General features: G+C 39.9%; 1 protein-coding gene across 1 annotated transcript in view; it reads left to right on the top strand.

The window, feature by feature from the left end:
- The window catches only part of LOC139696477 (RAB11-binding protein RELCH homolog), a 78673-nt gene that overhangs the window by 34191 nt on the left and 20728 nt on the right, over positions 1–23754 (top strand). The window contains exons 11-14 of the mRNA XM_071595261.1: positions 4703–4843; positions 9241–9420; positions 16057–16261; positions 20192–20363. Of these exons, the coding sequence (XP_071451362.1) occupies positions 4703–4843; positions 9241–9420; positions 16057–16261; positions 20192–20363 (698 nt within the window). The remainder of the gene's footprint in view (positions 1–4702; positions 4844–9240; positions 9421–16056; positions 16262–20191; positions 20364–23754) is intronic.

Here is a 23754-nt window from a genome sequence, read left to right as displayed (position 1 = left end):
TGGCTAACTTGGACATTTTCCTCTTATAAAGTTTGTCTATTAGTTTTTCCGGGTAGCCATTGTTTACTGCTATTGTCTTAATAATATTAAGTTCCTTTAAAACGCTGGAAACCGTCATTGGTATTGAAGTTAGTCTATTGATCATGGAATGAAATGCTGCAAGTTTTTGTGAAAAGCAATGTCTGGAGGTGGAGTGAATAACATGGTCCGTGTATGTGTCTTTCCTAAATATGGAAAATTGCAATTTCTCATGGGATCTTGAAATGCAGATATCTAGAAAATTCAGGCAACCGTTTACTTCCTTTTCTATGGAAAATTGAATATTGGATTTTAATGAATTTAAGTGGGAGAGGAAATTGTCTAATTGCCTGTCTGTCCCGGACCAGACACATAAAACATCGTCCACATACCTGTGCCAGCTAACTACGTTCTTGGTGAGGGGGTGGGGAGAGGAAAATAAGTCCTTTTCGAATGCGTCCATGTAAATATCTGCTAAGACAGGGGACAGGGGGGAGCCCATGGCTAAACCATTGGACTGTTTGTAGAACTGTCCGTTGAAGACGAAATAATTCTGGGAGACGCACAAGGAGAGAAGAAGACACAGTTCATAGGCAATGGGAGTCGAGATGGACTTCCGAAGGAGGATGTCTTGCGCTAGGTTCACGGCTACTTTCGGGTTCACGTTGGTAAAAAGATCTTTTACGTCAAAGGACGTAAAAGGACGTTGCCAAACATCTGCTGGACGAGAATCATCGGAGTGATTTTGTGCCAGAGTTCTTACATTTTGAGAAGAAAGGACAAAGGCTTGACGCGCTAGAGCAATTTGAAATTTTGAAATGTGTTAAGAATAAGGTTACCATTGTTAACGAAATCTTGTACCCTTCCCACTCCCCCCTTCTAGACCTTCCTTCCTTCCACACCTAATGACACCCCACCTACCTTACCTCCTCCCCTACCGGCTCTTAATACAGCGTTTTTACGTATATTCTGGGTTTCCCCTCTCCCTCCTGATCCACGCGTCCCCTTCACCACCTCCCCCTTCCTGAGTTTACGGAGTTCCTAATCCTTTCCTTTCTTCTAGCCCCTTGCTCTCAACCCCCTTAACCACCTCCGGGCCAACCCCCCCCCCCTGGGTTTTTTTCCCCTCTTCCACCCCCTAACCCTCACCTCAGACCGGGGAGTTGTCTCTCTTCTCGCCTTCCCCCCCCCCCCCCAACCCCCCCCCCCAATTTGTGTGACTATATATTCTCTGTCTTCTTTACAAAATGTACCTGATGATGACGTGCCACGTCGAAACCTAGGTCGTCCGTCGAATAAATCTATGTGGAATTGCAAAGTTTCTCCTTTCATTATCTTTTCATTACTTTTTCTTTCTACCCGGCTTTTTTTTGTTAACTTCCTTCAAGTCCAGATTACCATTGCCTCAAGCTTTTATCTCTCAGCTTTCCTGATTGTCCATGTGTCTCACATCCATATAAAAACACCCTCCAAACGAATGTTGTGTTGAAATTTTCCCTAGAGGAGAGCCTTACATGGTCATTTATATTAGTAAATTCTTCCTGATTTGAAGCGCTTGTTTTGCCAAGGCTATTCATCTCTTAATCTCCATCTCACATGCATTTTTGATGTTAATAATATTCCCCAGGGGGCTAAAATGTCGAACCTAATCCAAGGTAGTGCTGTCTATTATGTCATTTTTGACGATTTCTTCTCTCTTTTCTATTATAATTATCTTGGTCTTCTTGTTTATATTCGAATTCAAATCTTCTATGTCTCTGGATAGTATTTTGAGCATCTCATTATTGTCCTTTTCAGAGTCTGCTATTGTGGCTATATAATCAGCAAAGCGGATACTGTGAATTCTTCTTCCATTCACTTTAATATCTTTAGTCCTTTCTTGCATTTTTGTAAATGCTTCCTCGATGAATAAGTCAAAATAAATGTGGGGACAGGGGACAGCGTTGTCTCACGCCTCTTTTTATTTGCGCTTCTTCCCTGCATCCATTTATATCAATTTCAGTTTTCTGTGTTTTGCAAAAATTTATAATCTCCTTCCAATCAAGTTCGTTAGCCGTCAATATTTGAAGTATTAGTCTCCAGTAAACTCAGTCAAATGCCTTTTCTAATCCTACCCAAGCATATCTTCCTATTAATCTTTATCCTTCTCTCTAAAAGCAGTCATAGTAAACATAACAGTTTCAGGTTTAACTTTGTTGAATTACTTCATAATGAGGAGAATAAAGAAACTTTACACTTTCACAATAAAGAATATTATTAGCTTTATTGTGGAAGTGTAAAGTTTCTTTTTTATCCTCATCTGTGGTAGTGTTCATATCACTTCTTTGCTTCCTTTTTCTGTCCCAAGTCCAAATTCATCATATGCAAAATTTTGCTCGATTTACCCTTTTATTTTGTTGGAATAAAAGGGAAAATAATCTATACGTGTAAAAAAAGTCATAAATTGTGTTAGTTACACCAATTACAACTAAGAAACGACTCTATTAATTTTAATGATGTTTGGTTTTTTTCAATGACTCAGCCCAGAATAGCAGAGTAACCTTTAAAATATTGTAAAAGTATCGTGTCGTATCGTCAATGTTAATGATATTTGGTTTTTTGGATTGATCTCAGCCAGGAATAGCAGGATAACCATTAAAATATTGTAAAAGTATCGTATTGTGATAGCATATTGCAAAATATCGTATCGTCGACATTCATTACATTTGGTTTTTTGGATTCTTCTCAGGCCAGAATAATGGAATAACTATTAAAATATTGTAAAAGTATCGTATCGTGAATTATCGTATTGTAATGTCAAATTTAGTGAAATTTTGTTTTTTGGATTCGGCTCAGCGTAGAATAAATGAGTAACCATTTAATAATTGTAAAAGTATCGTATTGTAATTCACCATAAACACAGTAATCAACCCTAACATTGGTTTGGTAGGTGAAAACTGATGCTCAATGTGATTCATGTGACTATACTCACAGAAAAATTCAAAGATGAGGAAGTTCTCATTCCGAGGATTCCCATGATCCCAACCGATATGTCTTTTGAGTTTAAACGAATTAAATTTCCCATTCATGTTGCATTTCGATGACAATGAACGAATCACTTGGCCAATGTTGAATGTTTGTGGTCCCCCCATGTTTTTCTCATGGTCAATTATATGTGGCATTTTCCCTTGTTGGTAAACCATCTGCTTTGTGTGTTCTTGCGCCTAATAACAAAACAAAATATGCTGTATATCAGAAGATGCTTGACTCAAGAGAATAAACCCGAATGTTTACATAGATTGAATAAAGGTAATGCCTTTCTGACAAGCCATTGTAATACTTAATTTTGTAGTGTTATTGAAATTTTTTCCTTATGTTATTATAACAAGTATGATAAAAATTGGGACAGCCGTTCTTGATTTATAAATGGTGTAACTAAACTGTTAATTGATTGTTAGGCGGTACGAAGTTTGCCGGGTCAGCTGACATATATTATAAACAATAATATTATTTTAATTGGAACAGTCTGTTGTGTTAACTTTCTTAGGGATTGTAACTATTTTATTATCAGTAAAATCTTCAGGTATCCCTCCTGTTTTGTAACATTTGTTAATCTTTTGGAACAAGATTCTTTTGTCATATCGCCAATATTTTTCAGTATTTCTCCGGGTATATTGTCTGGGCCTGTTTCTTTGTTGTCCTTCAATATTCTCTAAGCAAAAGTAAATTCTTCTCTGGTTATTGAAGGGCCTAGCCTATCCCTGCCTTTACCTTTCTTATCCCCTATATAGGCATGTATTCTTGCCATCTTTCATCCACTTTATCATTTTCTAAGAGTATATTTCCATTTTTAACTTTAATTACATTTGTTCTGGTTCTTCCCTTTAATTCAAGTGATTAAATTTTTGTATTTGCTTTTTCTGTCCTTCCCCCCCTTCACGAAATCCTCTTCCATTTCCTCAATTCTTTCTTTCATCCATTTTTCTTTTTCTTCGCTACATTTTCTACGTTTTGTAGTAATGTGGTCCTTTAGCTTTATATATTTTCCAAAATCTTTCCTCCTCATCTTATGACTTTCTTCGATGTGATCTAATATTTCTTTGCTCCTCCATGGCTTTTGCTTATCTAGTTTTCTTTTCCCTAGTATTTTTGGTTTCGCTGTTATAATACATTGGTTCATTCTTCTTTTTTTCTCAATCAACTTATTTTTGTGTAAAAAAATCATCAAAACAAAAACTGTAATTTTTCTGTTTTTCATCTGTGGCACCTTTGTAGCGTTAGAAAATATTGTAAGTAAACCTGTATCACAAACCAGCGAAGACACCGTAACTACTGATAGAAGCGAAGCCATGTTTTGCTTTTAATTCAAACTCACCCTTAAAAATTCAATATTTTTCCTCATTATTGTTGAGCAAACTTCCCACATATTTGATGAAAGAATTTGCATCCAAAAAGAACTGAGTCATTTTAAGATACTAATTAAGTAATCTGAAATATTGGCCCATCAGCAGTTTATTCAGTTTGTCTAAATGACAATCAGAGGACTCTCCATGTTTGTGATACTGATTATAGCGTTGCATGAGGTTATTCTCATTTGTTGGGTATTAGGGATGCCTCATTGAGAGGTTCTTATTTGGAGTACCTCTTGTGATGGACGTCCTATTTATTGATGTTGTAACACTCTTTGCTCTCACTTTTCACGCAGGCCACGGTCAGAAACTCGCTCATGCTGTCAATGCTCCAGCAGATGCTGCTCGAGGAAACTGAGGAAGAAGTCCGAGCCGCTGTGGTGACCAGCATAGCTCTTGTCGTTGCCTTTGTGGATGACAAGGACAAATATTTTCAGGTTTTTGGAGTAGTCAATTGCCTTATTTTTTGATTAAATTTCATGAATATGTGTTCCATACTATTCAAATACACCATGGCTGAATCTATAATATTCAAATGCAGTTTTAATTGAGGTTTTAGTGGTAATATTTGATGATTTTGTAGGGATTATGGCTGAATTGGTTTTTGGGAACATGGAAACCATGAATAACAGAAAATACAGAGCAATCTTATTTCGGAATGAGGCAACACGAAAAATCGACTCCTATTGTAAAGCTTCCCTTGGACCCGAGGTGAAAGGCAGGAGTTTCACCATTAGACACTGGTGGTGCAGACCGAGTGGGTCGGCCCGGCATGAGCTGCCATAGCTGCGGGGGAGAGTGAAGTTCGCGGTATCAGCCGCAGTATTGCGATGTGGAAGGCAACGGGAAACCACAGCACATTATTCCCCCTAGAATATGCAGCCTTGCATTCAAATACAAATCCTGTAGAGGAGAATGAAGTAGCTGCAGTAAACCAATCCTGGGATTGAAATACTGAATGATGATGATGGCTGCTCTTGCGAGAGAGCACATCTATGGATTGATGAAGCTTTCTCTTTGGGTCTTCCACCTGGTCAGGGGTTCCATGTTGGCCGACGTTTCGATGCCCGACTCGTGCATCGTCCTCAGGAGTGATGAGTCCATCTCCCCGAGGACAATGCACGTGTAGGGCATCAAAACGTCGGCCAACATGGAACCCCTGACCTGGTGGAAGACCCGAGAAGACTTCATCAAGCAAATACGCCGGGAAAGCACCAGATCTTACTTTACATCTATGGATCCTTGGGAATCTAAATCTTGGACTTTGAGGAAATCAAATGGAGACAACTCACATGCCGTATTTCTCTTCTCTTTGTGCCCAAAAAAAAAGGGCAGGGAAAGCTGGGGAGAGAGATTTTTTTCGCACAAATAAATTAAAAATGTTACCACCACTAGTAATTGCTGGTAATATTTTCCCTTAATTTCAGTACTTTATGATCATTTCTTGGTGCATCAGCCATAGTAACTTGAGAATTTTTATTCAACATCCCTATGAACTGAAGCATTAACATGGAGGAAGGGCTTGTACATTCTGGTGACCCCTAGAGCTGTGCTGGGAGGTGGGAGAAGTAATAATTGTAGGTGGTGGGGTCAGCATGCCAATCAGGTCAAAGGGCAGATGCCAGACGAAAGGTAGTCCAGGCAGCATCTTGCAAAGGAAACACTTGGTTTTTCCACATAAAATATTTATTCACGACCTAGGTTTCGACGCTCAGCGTCATCTTCAGGTGAAATACAGGCCAAAATCTTTCTTTATATAACAGAAGGAATGGGGAGGTGGGGGGGGGGTGGTGTGTATGGATGTAAGAAAGGAAGAGGAGATGGTGGGGGAGGGAAAGGAGCGGGATTGGGGTATTACTGAGAAGGAGGAGTCAAGGTTAGTCTCCGGGGGGGGGGGAGGGGGTCTTCCTTTCTTACATCCATACACACCACCCCCCCCCCCCACCTCCCCATTCCTTCTGTTATATAAAGAAAGATTTTGGCCTGTATTTCACCTGAAGATGACGCTGAGCGTCGAAACCTAGGTCGTGAATAAATATTTTATGTGGAAAAACCAAGTGTTTCCTTTGCAATATGTATCGTTTCCACAAAGTGACGCCTGAAGCTATCTCCAGGCAGCATCTGTTCCTCAGAGTGATGGTGTCATATTGAAAACATTACGGAGAAAGGCAATGAGAAATGTCTCGATTATTATTCCCATGATTTATGTGATATTGACATTGAATAGAGTAGCATGGAGGGCTGCAGTAAACCAATCCTAAGATTGAAATAATGACGATGATTATATGATATACAGTATAGAGAAAAAGAGTCCTGGCAAGTCTAATGTGGTCGTCATCTCATGAAATCGTGGCAAAGCAAAAGCAGCAGCTCAGAAGATCCAGAAGAAGAAGACTGAATTAGTTAGAACGGGAACTTGGAATGTTAGGACAATGTTGAAGATAAGAAAAGTAGAGAATATAAAGCAAGAGATGGCAAGAGGAAATAAATTTTAGGGTTATGCAAGGCAAGATGGAAGGATAGCAGGTATTATTGGAGTGATAGTTATAGAGTAGTATATGGTGGAGGGGATGAGGGCCAACAACGGGTTGCCATAATATTGAATAAAATAATATTGGTAGAAAGAAGCATAGTCAACATTGAGCAAGCAATGCATAGAATATTACTATTAGAGGTAAAAGCAGAACTGATGAACTTGGTCATTGTTCAGATATATAAGCCACCAAGCAATCAAAAGGAAGAAGTCGATAGGATATACGATCCTTTAAGAGAACTTAATTATGGTGAGGGAGGGAACTATGGTGTGTGAGCATAGGATGACTGTGGGGAGAAATTGATTCAGTTCTGCAGGAGACCAAGGTTAGCCATCACCAACCAGAAAACTAGACACCATAAAAGGTGTCCATAGAAAATACCAGGGATTCAGGTAGGTATCAATTAGATTATATTATGATTAGGCTTCCATTAAGGAACAGCGTGACCAATTCGCATGATTTCCCTAATGGTTTTATCCATTTCTTCAAGTAATCTGCGTAATAAGAAGTACTTGAAAAAAATTTAAATGTGGTAATTTCTCTCGAGGAAAAATTGAAATATATGATGGAAAACACATAAATGTATGACAGAAGTGGCAGCCCACTTCAATGTGCCTGTTTCAACTCTGTCAACTATTTTGAGAGGGAGAGAAAATTGGAGAGTCCAGTGAACTGAGGGAGACAACTGCAGAGGAAAATCCTCAAAGGGGCAAAATTGGAGGCCCTCTAGAAGGTGCTGTGTGAGTTTTCTCAGATGTCAGGAAGGAAACATCCACATGTGATCCAATCCTGCAGCTGGAAGTAGAAGACATCGCTTTGAAAATTGACAACTTCAAGGAATCCTTTGGCTGGCTTGCCAATTTAAGGATATGTGGTGATGAAGACTCCACCCACATCCCATACAGTCCAAGTGGTATTTTAAACTTTGATGAAAAGGTCCTTTTTTGTAATTCATTTCCAGAGCATGTGATGACCATCCAACGAATGAAATATTATTGTGTCGGAAAAGGAGAGATCAATTGACATTGAGACTGTCTTGTGAAAAAATGAGAGTCAAAAAAATTTAGACTGCATTTATTGGCTAATATTAAAACCCTAAGTATTTCAAACTTTACAAATAAAGATAAATTTTGAGTGCCATATAAATTTCACTGCAAAAGTTGACGGAAAAGTGCTACTAATTATAGGCAATGCAAACTGCTGTGGGTGAGAATAGATGTTTCATTGCACACGTTTCAATTTTGCCTCCAGTAATTCCACCAACCAGTCTTTGCCATTAGAGAAAGGTATGAACCAGAATGCCAAGACTTTTTATAGAGAACTACTTCTGAGCCATCATCTTTGATAGATTCATGAGTTTTTGGCTTGTTTTAAAACAGCAAAAAGTTGAAAATTAATCTGTAAGAACCATAAGCATGGAGTTACCATGTTAAGGAATTTTCCAAATGACTCTTGTCATTTGGTAACATAACAAAACTTTATTTCAAGAGTTACTCACTGCTTGGTCACCTGTTTTTACAATGTGCCATGAAAATGATGTAGTTATGATTTTGATGACTGAAGCCTTAGTTCAACGTGACCCTCTCATGATTAGAGGGTCCTTCTCAGTCATAGTTTCCCAGTTAACCTCAATATATCCCTCACTCTCTGTTTTCATTAATCTAGTTGATCTCTTTTGAAAACCAACTAATTCCTTAATGCCGCACACACTGTGATTGTATACACATTCTTTCCTTTCTTCTTAAGAATGATTCTCTTTTAAATACAAACTGGAGGCACCAAGGAACTGTCTCAAATAAGAAAAAGTAAACTAAAATTTTGAGTGATAAATTCCGTATATGCCGTCATTATTTCATGATATAGCATTATATGCTGGAGTGGAATTAGATTATTGTTTTTAGTGGTACCTGTTAGGAATATTAATGTCTTATTTGCTTTGTTTATTGAAATAAAGTCATCCATTTTGGAAAAAATGTTACATGCAAAGTGTGTGAAGGGAAACAGATATTTTTGCATAAAAAATTGTATTTTCAGGGAATTAGGGTTTGGCATTGGTGGAGCACTATGATCAGGGACAAACTGCATATGGAGTAATGCTGTGCTTTCTATTTTCCCAATTGTTCACAAATATTTATCGTATAAGTTTGCCAATTTTTCCTCTCTAGTGTAAAATTACACTTTTTAAAAACTTTTTTTGTTCACTGTATTCCTGTTGTGATAGCCAGTTAATTGAAGCAAGCTTCTCAAGGTGAACCTCGCATTATTTTCTGCAAATGTGCTATTCTCCTTAATTCCGCCAGTGTGAAGAGTTGACTGTGACAGCCCTGGGTGACACCTCCGAGGTAGTCCGCACTTGCGCCATGGATGTGCTGCTGCCTGTGTTGGCGCAGTGGGCCCTTATGCTGGATCGCCTGCACTCGCACCTCTTTCATCGATTCCTGCACAAGCTCAAGTCTATCACCACCTCGTGCATTGGGAAAGTGAGAGCTGTTTTCTGATTTATACCTTTCATTAACTTGCTAGTGTTGATTACGAGCTAATGAAACTGTTCTCATTCTAAAGGGGGTGTATGTGCACTAGGGATTTAAAAAGAGTTGGGTGAGTAACTAATACTGCCCAACCAGCTGGTAGAAAAATGTTGATCTAATAGGTAGCATGTGCATTTCACTGAATGGGGATAAGGATAGCGGATACAAGACAGTTGAGTGAGAGAATTGAAGTGCTAGAGATGATATCAGATCTGACCAATCTAGTGGAAATCCAGGTGTTGACAAGTGGTCACATAGAGCCAGTCAAGTATTAGGAGGAGGGAATAGTTGGTGCTATGAATTGGGAGAAATGACATTAATGGCTTGAGGTTCTACTTAGTGAAAATTCATGAACAAATAAAACTTAGTATGTATTCATGCCAAGAACTTTATAATACAACCAGTTCAAATGCAGAGGCAAAATCATCTTGGTATAAAATCTCATGTATTGCTAGTAACTTTATATGTTCTCGTCAGGAGGGGAGGTGGGCTGTGGAAGGGAATTTGCAGCAGGAAAGGGAGGAGTGGGGGAGAAGGGGGGGCTCTGAGGTGGCCACGTGGGAGATGGTGGGGGGGCTGGGTTGGTACAATGAGGTGGCTCATGGGGGAGGGGAAGAGATAATGGGTGGGAAGGAAAGGATTATGAACAGGGGGAAGATGCAGTTTACGAGTGCATTTTGTTGGTGGACAATAAAACTTCCAACAGAGGTGAGTATCTTACGAAGATGTTTCTTTTTAACCAAATGTCCGGTGATGCACTCTCTTTTTATTTCTAACTGCTCCAGGGTGTCCATATTTTGTCCCTTTTACACTAAGTGAAGTATGTCTGGAACAAAGTCAATCTTGTGGTCCACCATCTCCCATGGGTGCTCGGCAAAAGGGGATTGGGTCACATTCGTATTCCGTTTGTGTTCCTCGGTGCGTAGCTTGGATGATCTTCCCATTTGTCCTATATGGACTGCGCTGCAATCTTCACATTTAAGTTTGTAAATGCCTCTTTGTCCTTGGTCTATTGTTTCTATAAAAAGTATGGGAAAAATCTTCAGAATAATAGATTTGTTACAGATATTCCTACAATATCTCAAATTACATTTCTTGAGTGTCAACACACTTTAGTCGGCGGCTTTTTCATAACTCAAAGGCTGTCTGGTAGGCAGATTCTGGAAGGTCCTTGAGGGTGCACGTGCAAGTTTCTTAAGCAACACTTAGGGTCCCATGGTGGTGGTGTCCTTTGAAGGAGGATTTCACTTGTATAGGAATAGAAATAATAGTCTGCTAGTGGTGCCAAATGGGGACTGTATGGGGGTTGGGGAATTATTGCGGTGCCATTGCTGAAGGTCTTCACAAGCAGACCCTCAACTCTGCTCTTGGCCGCCCATCAAGATCTTAGGGAAGAGTTAAGCGCAGATCGTTGGCATGACCAAAGTTTCAGGGATTATGGTGTACCCTGTCATCTTATAAATGCCAATATGATCGGCGATCATGCATACACGTAACTGAAGGTTTAAACTGAGCACTTCATGCCTACGTCAGGAAAAAATTGTTACCGATAATTTTTATACAAAGCTTGTATTTTGACAGCCGATGTTGAAATTTAAGTATGTTGGAGAACAGGGCCGACTGTATATAGCATTTTTGAAATTGAAAATTGCACAGGAAAGGGAATTAGAAGGGGCAAGTATGGAGCAGGTTTTGCGTCTAGCATGGTTGCATGTAGTCGGAGGAATTGGAGTGGATTTAGCAAGGGGCAGCCAAATAGTTGGCGGTTTTAAAAATATCAGAAAGATTAGCTGGACATTGAAATGTTACTGAGGAACTTTGGAAATGAGGTCTGGGGTGGTTTTGTTGTTGAAGAGGACGGGTCAAGGTCTCTGAGAATAATTTTTAAGGACTGTGTCGCAGAGGAGGGTGACCTAGTGAGCATCAGAGTAATTAGGTGGAGAAGAGTGAAGGAATGAGTGTTTATTACAAGGGAGGACTTACATTTTGGTGCCTGGCTGAATGCTGCTTTGGAAGGGAACGTTGAGGGTAGTTGCAAATATCGTAGTAGGGCCGGAGCCCATACTTTCAACAAACAGTCAGATTGCGATAACCTGCCCCAATTCCCCTAATGTCAATTGTCATGGGCTTAAATAGAGTTCTGCATGGGGGTGGGGGTTTGATAATACAGAGACTGTTTATCTTTGAGAGTCAGTGGAGGGCCTCCTCGTGTGTGGTGACTCGAGGGATAGGACATTACCTTTGGTCACTCAGTTGCATCCGTCTGAGCGATAATTTGGTGGTGAAATTGTGTGGGGTAACTCAAAGACCTCTTATCCAACAACTCAATGGCAGGGAAGAAGGTCGTCATTTTTCTTTTTGGTGGAAATTTTAGGGGTTTATGTGTTTTGTATTTGTTTCAGAATTTTTTGTGTAGGAATCTGGATAATCACATGGAATAAGATAGGCATGAAGCTGTGAGAGGGATTTATTCAAGAAATCAGGGTTGTTGCAGATGCGGTGGCCTCGGGTAGAGTGAGAATAAGGGATTGACTCTTGAGTGTGGAGGGAATGAGAGCTACTGAAGAGAAGATAGCGTTGTTTGTTCATGGGTTCGATGTGGACTGAGTAAACTACGCCTTTCTACTGCAGTAAACCTTTGATCAACTCCCCTGACAACAAGGGAAATATATTTCTTCCATGCAGTCTTTCCTTTTCACCAACTCCCGAAAACTAATCACATTACCATTCTGTCACCCTCAATTTCCACCATAACCTATGATGGAAGGCATTTTGTAGTAGAAGTGAGGTAAGAAAAGAAAGAGATGGCAAAAATGGCCAAGTTTCTTTTAGAAATTACCAGAAGTTGGGTTAAGTGAGATGTAAAAATTTAAGGGTACAATCTAGAGCAGTTATTAGAACAGTTAACCTACCTTGGCTGTGTTTTGGATGAAGATGGTGAAAGTAGTCTGGAAATAAGAAGAGTTGTGGCCGGCAATGAAGATTTCACTTGGAGGAGGCCATTGATGACATAGTGGTGTGGGAGGAGAGTGGGTTGCTGTCAGAAATCCAAGCAGAGAGGCTGGATGTTAAGGATTTCAATTGGCGATGGATCATTGAAGACCAAGGGAGGGAGGGAGATACGACAAGCAAGGGAGGTGCAGGAGTAGGATGGGCAAGTTGGATGGGCAAGTTGGATTGGCAAGTTGGATGGAATGAAGGGAGGGAGAGAGGAAACGGAGATGAAGGGGGATTCGTTTTATCCTGAGTGTCAGATGGGGCTGAGAAATGTACGAGTATTGTTTATTTCCATCCAAAACGTGCCGTAAATGGTAGACAACCAAATAGTAATTAGAAATGCCTGTAAGACAAAGCAATTAGAAATGGTCAGGTACAATGATATTGAATAGTGGTATAATGTCGTTGCAGAGAGTGATGTAATCATTCTCTTGTGTGGCTATTAGGACAATTGCTTGGATGTTTTTATTGATTTTTTTGTTAAATAGTTCCTCCAAGTATAACAAGTTATTAAAAAAACCAGTCTTATTGATAAATGTTTTATTAATATTGTAATGGCTGTGTAGCATTAAGGGAACGTATCTCAGTGGCAAACATGCAGAGTTTTTTATAGTCTTTTGTTTGTCAAGTGTGCCCATAAGGATATGGCAAATATTACTAATTTTTCTTTTGCATAAGTATATATGTGTAACATAAAACAGAAATGATGGTCATTATGTGCTACAGATAAAATAATCTTTTGTTTAGTTAATCTTAAACTTCGTGGGAGAAAAATGCTCTCCTAACTGGAAATTTCAAGTTGTCTGGGTATCCAAAACTCCTGAAATAGGTGCATAATATTACTCCTGCTGTATAACCTATAATCTTTTCGAAATGTTTGAATTCATGTGACAACCTTTAGTTGTTCTTGGCGTACAAGTTAGGCATTCAATAAGCTTGTATATAAGCTACCAGTTTTGCAATTTCTTTCAACATATATGTACAGAATATTTGTATGCATTAAATTTGGATTGATTTGCTTTGTAAATGAAACCAGCATGCCTTCGCACCCACTCAGTGATGAATGTGAGTTGGGAAATATCGCAGAAGTTCTCAGATCATAATTTAGTGATAATGAAGTGTAGTGTCCAAAAACGGCAAGGGGGGAGGACGGTTTTGCAAATGGGATGTAGAAACAATAACAGGAAAGACAAGAAAGGAGTATAGGGAAGGCTGCCGAGAAAATTCTGGGCAAAGAGGGAGGGATGGGATGTATGGAAGAAAAATAGGAGCATCTAAAAAAAAAAGGAATATTGAAAGCTGCGAAAGAAATTATGGATAGTAGATGGGAAAAGTGCAAGGAAACCATGGATTATGAACAAGATGATTAGAAAGATAGATTAAAGTAGGAAATGGAAGAATGTAAGGTAGGTAGAAGGAAATATAAGGAGTTAAATGATAAACTGAGGTGGAAAACAAACTGTGAAAGAAATGTGGTGGACTACACGGTGCGAGGATATGGAAAGTTTATGAAGGACGAGTGAAAGAGTTGCGCTAAACAGGAAGTTGAGGAAACAAGAAGGGAAAATCCATGTGTTCAATCAAAGATGAGGCTGGAATATTATTAATTAAATAAGGTAAGATTCAAGAGATGATAAGAATATACAGAGGGGCTACATGGTAAAGATATCAGACTTAGGCATAGAAAGAGAATGTGCTGCAGGTGAAGATAGCTGAAGTCCACCTGCCACGCACCGCCTGGAAATCTGCTGCTACAAACCATGTGGGACTACGATCGCAGAAAGAAATGCACGTATACACTCCCTAAAGATATTACTTGCCTATGAGTCTTTCCTATGTCTTTTAATTTTAAATTTTCTTCATTATTCATAGTTTTAAGTTTCTCCTTCTCACAAACCACAGTTCCACTTCAGTCATGTTTCTTTCTTTCAATGCCATGCCTTTCGTATGTACAATGACCGGTGAAGTGAGACTTCACTCACTGGTATGATTTATACTTGCCAGTGTGGGCAGTCAATCATGAAGTTAAAAGGGCTTTATGGGAATTTAATTGAAATAAGGATGTTCGGGTGGACAGCAATCTTGCGGAACTACTTAAAGGTTTAGGAAAATGTGGGAGAAAGAGATTTTATGGACTAGCTCATAGCATATGTGAGGTCTCTGGAACATTAAGTTTGATTTTGCACACAGCTAAAATAGTTCTCGTGATAATCAGTGAACGGAGAGTAGGGCAAATGATTGCTTAGAAGATGATCATTTTGGATTCAGGAAGGGGATAGGCAAGCGTAATGCCATTTCAGTAATGAGGTCACTAACATAGGGACATATTTGCATGTTTTGTAGATTTTGAAAAGGAATTTGATAGAGTGAATTGGGAAATAAAAATGAATACACTGCAGAAAATAGGAATAAGTTGGAGGGAAAGGAGGGTAATCCACAATGTACATGTCTCAGACTGCTCAGGTGCGAGTGGGGAACGGAGAGTCCGGTTGGGCAGTGTTAGGAAGAGGTGTAAGGCAGAGTTGTCCATTATCACCGTTGCTGTTCTGTGTATATGTGAAGGAAGTGGTTAAAGAGGCATGGGAAGAACTGGGGATAGGAATGAAATCAGTGGGGAATTCGTAAAATCAGTTAGGTTTGCTGATGATCAAGCTTTAGTTAGTCAGTTAGCCAAGAGGTTGAAAGTATTGCTAAGTTAATTGGAAATTCAATACAATAGATATGAGATGAGAATAAATGTAAATAAAACAAAGGTAATGTGGTTTATAGGAAAAGTTAAACATTAAAATAGGAAGGCAAAAACTAGAGCAGATAGAACAGTTTACGTATCTCAGAAGCGTTTTGGACCAAAAGTAGCAGGGACATAAGGAGAAGATTTGTGTTGGTCAAAGAAGCATTCACAAGGAGCATAGGGTTGATGACAGGGGCGTTGAGTAAGGATATTAAGAAAAGACTCGTAAAAACTTTGATATGGAGCGTAGCTATGCACGGTGCGGAAACGTGGTCATTGAAGCAGGAGGATAAACGTAGACTGGAGGCTTTTGAAATGTGGGTGTGGAGAAGAATGGATAAGGTGAAATGGACAGAGAAGAAAACAAACGAGGAAGTACTTGGTATGGTGGGCGAAGAGAGGGGTTCGTTGGGAGCAATCCTATGGAGGCAGGAAAAGTGGATGAAGGGGGTGTTGACCGGCAGCGGGATGTTGAAGACTGTTATAGAGGGGAGAATGTTGGGCAAAAGAGGAAAAGGAAGGAACAGGATAGGGATGTTGGATAGGATGAAGGGAGGGAGGAAGTATACGGAGATGGAGGAAGCTTGTTATAATTTTGGATATCGGGTTGTGCTTTTTGCTAGGAGGGTCAGGTAAATGTGTTTTTGTACAATTTTTTAAGCTGCATCCATCCACAACCCACCCTAACCAGAAGATTACTAATGACAATGGTCACAAAAATATGAAGACTGGTTGGAAAATGGATAATTTTTTTGCCTGCTCCTGTTGATGTAGAGTATGATGGGCCCCCCTTTTCCCTTCCCGCCCTCTCTCGCATGTGGTTGTTTGCACACCCCTCTCTCCACCGTCCGTCTTGGCAGACACCACCTGGCTCCCCCCTGGGCATGGCAACCGGCACCACTTCATCGCCCCTGAGCACGGGCAGCCTGGGGCTGAGCGGGGACTGGCGTGCCGCACTCACAGTCCGAGTCCTCAAGGCGCTGTTGCCGCAGCTGCTGACGTGGGTGGTGGACACGCAGCCCGTGTGGAGGAAGGGCAGCTTTGCGGAGGACAAGTTTGCCAAGTGTGAGTGCGCACGGGCATGGCGTGAGTGGAGGGGCTGCGCAGTGTCACATTTACCCGCATGCAAGACAGCCTTTCTTCACCGACTTGGGCATTACAAGACCTCTCTCTTTCTAGAGCACAAGGACACTAAATTTGCAATTGCATCAGGCGTACTGCTGTGTGATCTGCCCAATTATGGGTTTTCTGGCCAATCTTGAAGTTGCGGCCTTTTAAAAGAAATTAATCACTCCCAAATGAAACATTGGTAGTGGTCCGAAAGAATTTTGGCTCGTGGCATTGACTCTACGTAATCCTGTTAATTCCTGAAAGTATGTGTGACGAAGGGTGTTAGGCGGCAGCGGTGATCAGGAATGGGAGGTGAAGAAATTTGTTGAGGAGATATTAATTTTAAATGGCATATCTTGCATGTTTTGTTCTGAAGTGGGCCTATGGCAACTGAAGTTTGCACGAGAACTCTATCGATCATCATCTTCCTTGCTTTGATGAATAGCACGCAGTGCTGACAAAACCTATAGCCTACTGAGTAGTCTGTACCTATAATTCTGGCCCCTGTTATCCTTCTTTTCATGTAAGATAAACAGATGCTGTTTGCTGTTTTTTTAGTTCTGCATTTTAGCAAAAATATATACTTGTTTATCTAATTCCAAGGAACTGCGGGAGATGCTGCTACTGTAACTTTTAATGGAGTCATCCGCTAATGTGCAGTTCAATGATACAATTTCGGAGTGTAAAAATCATTTGCCTTAACTGGGAATCGAACCCGGATCCCTCGATGTCCAGCCAAGTGCTTAAGCCAGTCAAGCTATCAAGGCATCCTCTTACTTATTTATCTCTAAATTAAAGGTAATCCTAGCAACAGTATAAGGTTGATTATAATGGATGGATAACAAATAGTTCAAACAGGCAACAAAAGAATTGGAGTAGCACATACTACCTTGATCAAAAATTTCCCGGAATTTATTCAGAAAATTAAAAATACAAGTTTATTCATCTAAATCTATATTGTCCCCTTCAAAGTAATCCCCATCGACTGCAACACACTTATGCCAGCGCTTGATCCAATCCTCGAAACATTTTTTATATTCGGTTTTCGGTATGTCCATCAGTGCTTCCTGCGATTTTTCCATTACTTCCTCTCGGCTGCTAAAACGCGTTCCCCGTAATGGTTTTTTAACTCGATTGAACAGAAAGAAGTCACAGGGAGCCAAATCAGGTGAATTCGGTGGCTGTTGGATGGTATTTGTTGCATTTTTCGGCAAAAAATTACGAATAATGATAGCACTGTGCGACGGTGCGTTATCATGGTGCAAAATCCACGAGTTTTCTGCCCACATTTCTGGTCTCTTTCGGCGAATTGCTTCACGCAAACGTCTCATAACGCCCAAATAATACTCTTTGTTTACTGTCTGGCCTTCTGGCAAAAATTCATGATGCACTACACCGTTGTAATCCATGAAAACCGTCAGCATTGCCTTCTTTTTTGACTGAAAACGACGTGGTTTTTTTGGTCTCGGCTCATTTGGTGAACGCCATTCACTTGCCTGATGTCTGGATTGCGTGTCGTACTCATAAACCCACGTCTCGTCTCCAGTAATGATCCTTTTGATGAATGTGGGATCGGATTCAGCCTCGCAAATCATGTCTTTTGCGACGTCAACACGGTCTCTTTTTTGCATGAAATTGAGGTCTTTTGGAACCAACTTTGCTGCTACACGACGGAAACCCAAATCATTAACCACAATGTCTTGGGCGGATCTATAGGCAATGTTCAAGTCTTCCGCTATTTCTCTGATGGTTAATTTGCGGTTATTGACCAACATTTCTTTTACTTTATCAATTTTTTCACCGACCTTCGATGTCGATGGTCTGCCACTGCGTTCATCATCTTCGATTGACTCACGACCACTTCTGAACCGCTCGTGCCACTGGTAAACGACCGTTTTTTTTAGAGAATCGTTGCCGAAACACTTTTCCAACATTTCCAACGTCCGTGCGCCACTAAATCCGTTTTTTACGCAAAATTTAATACAAGTTCGTTGTTGCAAATTTAAATCCATTTCTGCAATTGTAAAAAATCGCCAACACACACAGAGATAGATGTACTCTTGGCTACGTAACTTTTGCAAATGTCAAGTTATGACACTAAGATTTAAAGGGAATATCAACAACAGATGTACCAATTTAACAAAAAAAACAGAACTCAAATCGGAACGATGGGAGCGCCACACGGTGGTTATTCCGGGAACTTTTTGATCAAGGTAGTATTAAAAATGCCACACCCTAAAAATGTAGAGGGAGGCATGGGAAGGAGGAAGCGGTGGTGCTGGGTGGCATTGGTGGAGGAGAGGGACTTGCAGAAGTCGTGGGGTTTATTGAAAAGATAAGAATGGCAGAAGGCAGTCCAGAATATCGTTGTAGGAACATGGGAGTCAAAAGATGTGGGTGTGTATGTTTAATGATAGAAGTGCATAGAGCTCATTTGGCTAAGTGTTGAGCATTTTATATCATTTGGGGAGTCATTATGGAAATATAAATGATGCTGGCATTGAATAGTGACAAGAAATGAATTCGGTTAGCATTGAAGGAGCTGGAGAGTGGAGGGCGTGAAATCAGGGCCCTGAGAGAGGTGAAACAGATAAGCTTATCGACCCCATATTGATTGCATCAAGCAACCCAATTCAAGGATAGATCTCATTGTTATAAGGTCAAATGCTTGGAACAATTAATGCAGAAATGGAATGGCTACCTTAATATCTCAAGTATGGGTGTTAATAAAAAATGTAAGGTACTTCAAATATCAATGGAGTATATAATGGCCCTTTATTCTTATGAGAAGTGCTGTATGAAAATTATTTTTCCTTTTTGCTGTATTTTAATCATAAATTCAGATGCATCTCTGTATGTTGACTAAGTAAATGTGTTTTTATTGCTCAGGTTCTGCCCTGGAGGAAGGAATTGCAATTTTTCAACTCACTCATTCAAAATGAAATTATTGATTAATACTTATTCCATAGTGTAGGTAAATAGTCATTAGCTTTTTTCAATGAATGTTTAATCAAAAATAAATTGGTGTTATTACCAGCCGTCATTTACCATCACTCAACAACTTTTTTAAATCTTTGAAAAAGACTATTTTGAAATGATCCTTCAGTGAATTAATTTTACAACTTAGGGCATGCACTTTCATTGCCTCTATGTAATCTAATGTTTTTGTGTTTGAACTGTTTTTAATAAGCTAAGAACATGCAAAATACTATGTCCACTGATATTTTTGGCAGCGGGCATACAGGGTTCGTCCGGAAAATAAGTGTACTGAGCTCAGGAAAAAAAATTTATTACACTTTTACATATCTTAAGCTAATATTCCTCAAAATTGGACCCTTGTGAGTCGATACACTTGTTCCAGCAGCGTTCCCATTCCTGGAACGCTCCCACAAAGGCATCATCGGGAACCTCTCGAAGACTCCTCGTCGACCTCTTCTCTGCCCTCCACGAACATCTTGTGCCACCGAAAGATCATGTTTCTGGACATGGCTGACTCCCCGTAAGCCTGGTTAATCATACCGACAGTTTTGGTAGACGATTTCCCAAGCTTTACCGCAAATTTGATGGAATAACGCTGCTCCAAAAACTTCGGCATCGCGTTCCGTGACGTGGGTCGAGCGTGGAGGTTCGCGTTAACAGAGCTCCTCACTACACCACAGCTCAGAGCCGACTGCCTTTTTCAGCGTCGCTTGCCAACATACCCCCCTCCAATCGCAGATCGTCAGAGCGGTGCTGGGCGCGCCTGGAGCGGCGGGAAAAAATCAGTAGTCAGTACACTTATTTTCCGGACGAACTCTGTAGTGTGTTGAAACCAATGTGCATCCTGGAGGAATGGTTACCCAGGGTGTATGTGCATAGCGTTAGTGTGTTGCTCACTTGTTGCAGGGGGCAAGGGGTTCGTCTGCCTGTGCCATGGCTTGTTTGACCCTGCTATATTCCATGATGCCAAGACGGGGGACATGAAAGATGTGAGGTTGTTGGCTGGAGTCTTCCAGGAGCTAATGGAGCAGGAGTGGCCGGAAACATGGCCCCAGCTGGAGTGGCTGGTTGACGAAATGTGCGTGGCTCTTATGTGGAAAATAATTGTTGAATGGCACACAGTCGCAGGCAATGAATTTTTAGTCATTGTTAGTTGTTTAGATTATTACATTCTATTATAATTTTTCACCTTTGGAGAATTTTCAACTTTATTGTTGAACTTTATAACGACTGTGCATAACATTGGAATTTATTAAAGTTCATCAAAAAATAATTGAGAAAGGTATGAATGTGTAAACTCTCAAAAGCATGTAAAAATTCTCTGATAGTATGGGAAATAATACTTAGAAGGGCAATTCCATTATTTTAGAATCCTGATATAATGAGTTTGGCATATAATTAGTGTTGATAAGTGGGTCATTCAACTAATCCTTAGGAAAAAATAAAATAAATGTTATTTTGGGTAGATTTTTTTTCAATTTTTTAACCTAACAGGCTTTTGGCTTGGTATACATTTCCCAGTATTTCTCCAACTTCATTAAGCCGTCCAAAAAGTCAGATTTTGGAAGGTCCTCAAAATAGGCATCTTGTGTTGGCGATGGCTTCCTCATTCAACATGAATTGTTTTTAGCCGAACTATTTTTCCAAGTTTGTAAAATGAAAAGAAGTGACTGGGGGCCATTTCTGGTGAATATGTTGGATTTTTTATTAGTAGCTTTATCTTTTATTCCATAATTTTTGCCATTGCAACTGTGCCGGTGTGTTCGATCAACTATGAAAATGGAACCATGTGATGGATGTTGCTGAAACTTTGACAGCAGTCTAGCGAGAGATGAGGCTTACTGAAGGCAAAACACTTCCAGTAGTAAGAGTGCCATCTCTTTGTATTTGTTGGGAATTATTGAATGACCCACGTATTTAAAGAAATGTCTTCCATGCTATTTGTGAGAAGGATGTTCTACCAGCTCCATGTTGATAAAACACCCTCTGGGTAGCATGTTCCGAAAGGTGATTGATGTGGAGGACTGTATTTTTTTTAAAAATATTTCCCATCGACCACCTTTTGAGGATGCCTTCTTTTCCAAATGGACGATAGGCTGGTAACTAGTGTGTGCTTTCTATAATACGGTGGCTTGGAGATGTTAACTTTCAGAAAATACTTAGGTTTCATATTAAATGCTAGTATTAATAAAATTTTAAGCAATGAATGGGATGTATGAGAGATAAGTTGTTAACAATTTACATATCTAGGTAAGCAAGGTGCTTGTCAAGGGAGGTCCCACTGTACTCCATATTCTAATCTGGCTCTTTAAGACACGCTATGACTTTTCAGGATGGAATTCATAAAAAAGTAGTGGACTAAACTGAAAGGAATCAAAAGTATTTCAATATTTACACTTTATGTGAAGAAAATGGAATTGCTACATTAAAAAATAACTTCTATTTCATCATAGAATCTTATAAACTCATTATTATTTTTGCTGGGGTTGTTTATTCCCTCTTACGCTATATCATCCTCGCTTCCATCGAGCGCATTGCTAATTTCATCATTTAAAAAAGACATGAAAGTGTCCTTCCTGCCAGAACTTATTCAACCAGCTGCAAGCATTAGAAATTGATGGCTGGTAAATTCTTCCTGTTGATGTGACGTCATGAGTTGGTGCAACTTTCTTCATGACTACTGAGTCCGTCCCAAAAATAAGTAGCCTTCTCATCTTTTTCAACTCAAAAGGCATTATCCACAAAGAGTTTGTGTCTCAGGGGCAGACAGTGAAAGTTTTCTGTGGAAGTCCTCTAAAGGCTGTGGAAAAGAGTGCAACAGCATGTGAGTAAGGTGATCTTTGCCTGCTGCGGAACCACGGCAATGCACTGCCCTGCACTGCCTTCCCCGTCAAGTGTGGACTACTTCCCAGCCAAGCACAAGGTGGCATCGCTTGCCCCGGGTTTATTCTAGTTATTTTTGGGAGAGGCCCTTGAATGGTTGATTGACTGAAAAGTGTAGAGGCTGCAATTGAGAAGTTAATTCAACAGGAATCACAGCAATATGTGTCTTCATTTCAGTAGCAAGTCTCTTTGCTTACTCCATTTTCTGGGCCTTGATCTCACGCTAATGGAGATGATTTCTTCAGAAGACCACCTGGATACCTGGACCGCACCCTCTGTCAAACCCTCTCCATCCGTGCATCATTTGGAATGAACATGAATGGAAATCCATGCATTTAGGTGGCATATTTTGTTTTGAAGATTAACCAAGAAGGTAGTTTGAAACCATCAGCTGGATACTCAAGAACAACAGTATGGTATCTCTTCTTGTTGCCAGAATTGTGTATCATTACTGTCTTAGCACCTTTAACGTCCACTGCTCTATTTGATGGGTCATCAAACATCGGGGGCAAACTCATCCATGTTCCCTATTTACCCTCCTTCGAAACACATCCTTTTTCTCTAATTTATGACATATTTGTGGAATTCTTTAAACTTTCTTTCATATCCATGAGGCAGTGTACTCCTAGTGTGCTTGCAGAGATCATTTCTCCTTGTGAAACTCTCATTCCATGGTGCTGTCCGAAAACAATCTGCATTACACATACCTATCACTAATTTCCTCACTTCAGTTGACATCAATTCCTGTTGTGACTGTAATTCCATTCTCACTGAGATTTATTATTCAGTTCTGAACATGTTCCTCAATCTGTGGTCATTTAAGAACACATGAATGTAAAGTTTTCTTTTACTCCTATCTGCTAACCAAATCAATTTCCTGCTTCCTCCATTCCCATAACATCTTCTCAGTCCGAGGTGGGCCCCAGCACTATGCAGCTGCCCTGTTTCCGTGTATTGAAACGTTAATCAAGACTCAAAATTTATATGCGACAATCCTCATTCTTTTGATCCCGTGCAGCTATTATAATTTTCACTTTTTATGCAACAGTAAGTTTCTGTGTATAAAAGTGGATATGCACACTAAATAGAAAGGATCATATTACATGTTGAATAACACTATCAGACTAATAACATTAGAGTGCCTGTAGGCTCTGAGTTAACTGTGAGAAATACAATGTATGAACAGAGGGGTGACATCATCTCCATTAGCCCAGTGCTTAAGTTTGGGCATTCTTAGGAAGCACTGTCAAGGAAATGTCAAAGCCCTCTTGCTTACTACTGGGCAAAACGGTGTAATTTTCAAAATTTGTGTTTAAGGCAACCATTTTCTGTGCCTGAGGAGAGAAAAGTAGTTCATAAGGATGGGGATGAAAAAATACACTGGGCTTGTCAGAGTAGAATTGATGACAGCATTTTTATATAGATTTCTGTCTCTTGTGGTATTGTGTAAAACTGTGTGGCACTTGGTTGGGCATGAATCACCTAGCATTTAAGATAACTGAAAAGAAGAATTAACAGAAGAAGAATTAATTAAAAGAAGAATCAGTAGGGAATCACCTTTACTTTTGGAATTTTGTATTTATATT

The sequence above is a fragment of the Hetaerina americana genome, unplaced genomic scaffold (assembly GCF_022747635.1).
Source record: "Hetaerina americana unplaced genomic scaffold, ioHetAmer1.1.p SCAF_7, whole genome shotgun sequence".
In the NCBI taxonomy this organism is placed as follows: Eukaryota; Metazoa; Arthropoda; class Insecta; order Odonata; family Calopterygidae; genus Hetaerina; species Hetaerina americana.
This window is presented reverse-complemented; position numbering and strand designations above follow the sequence as displayed.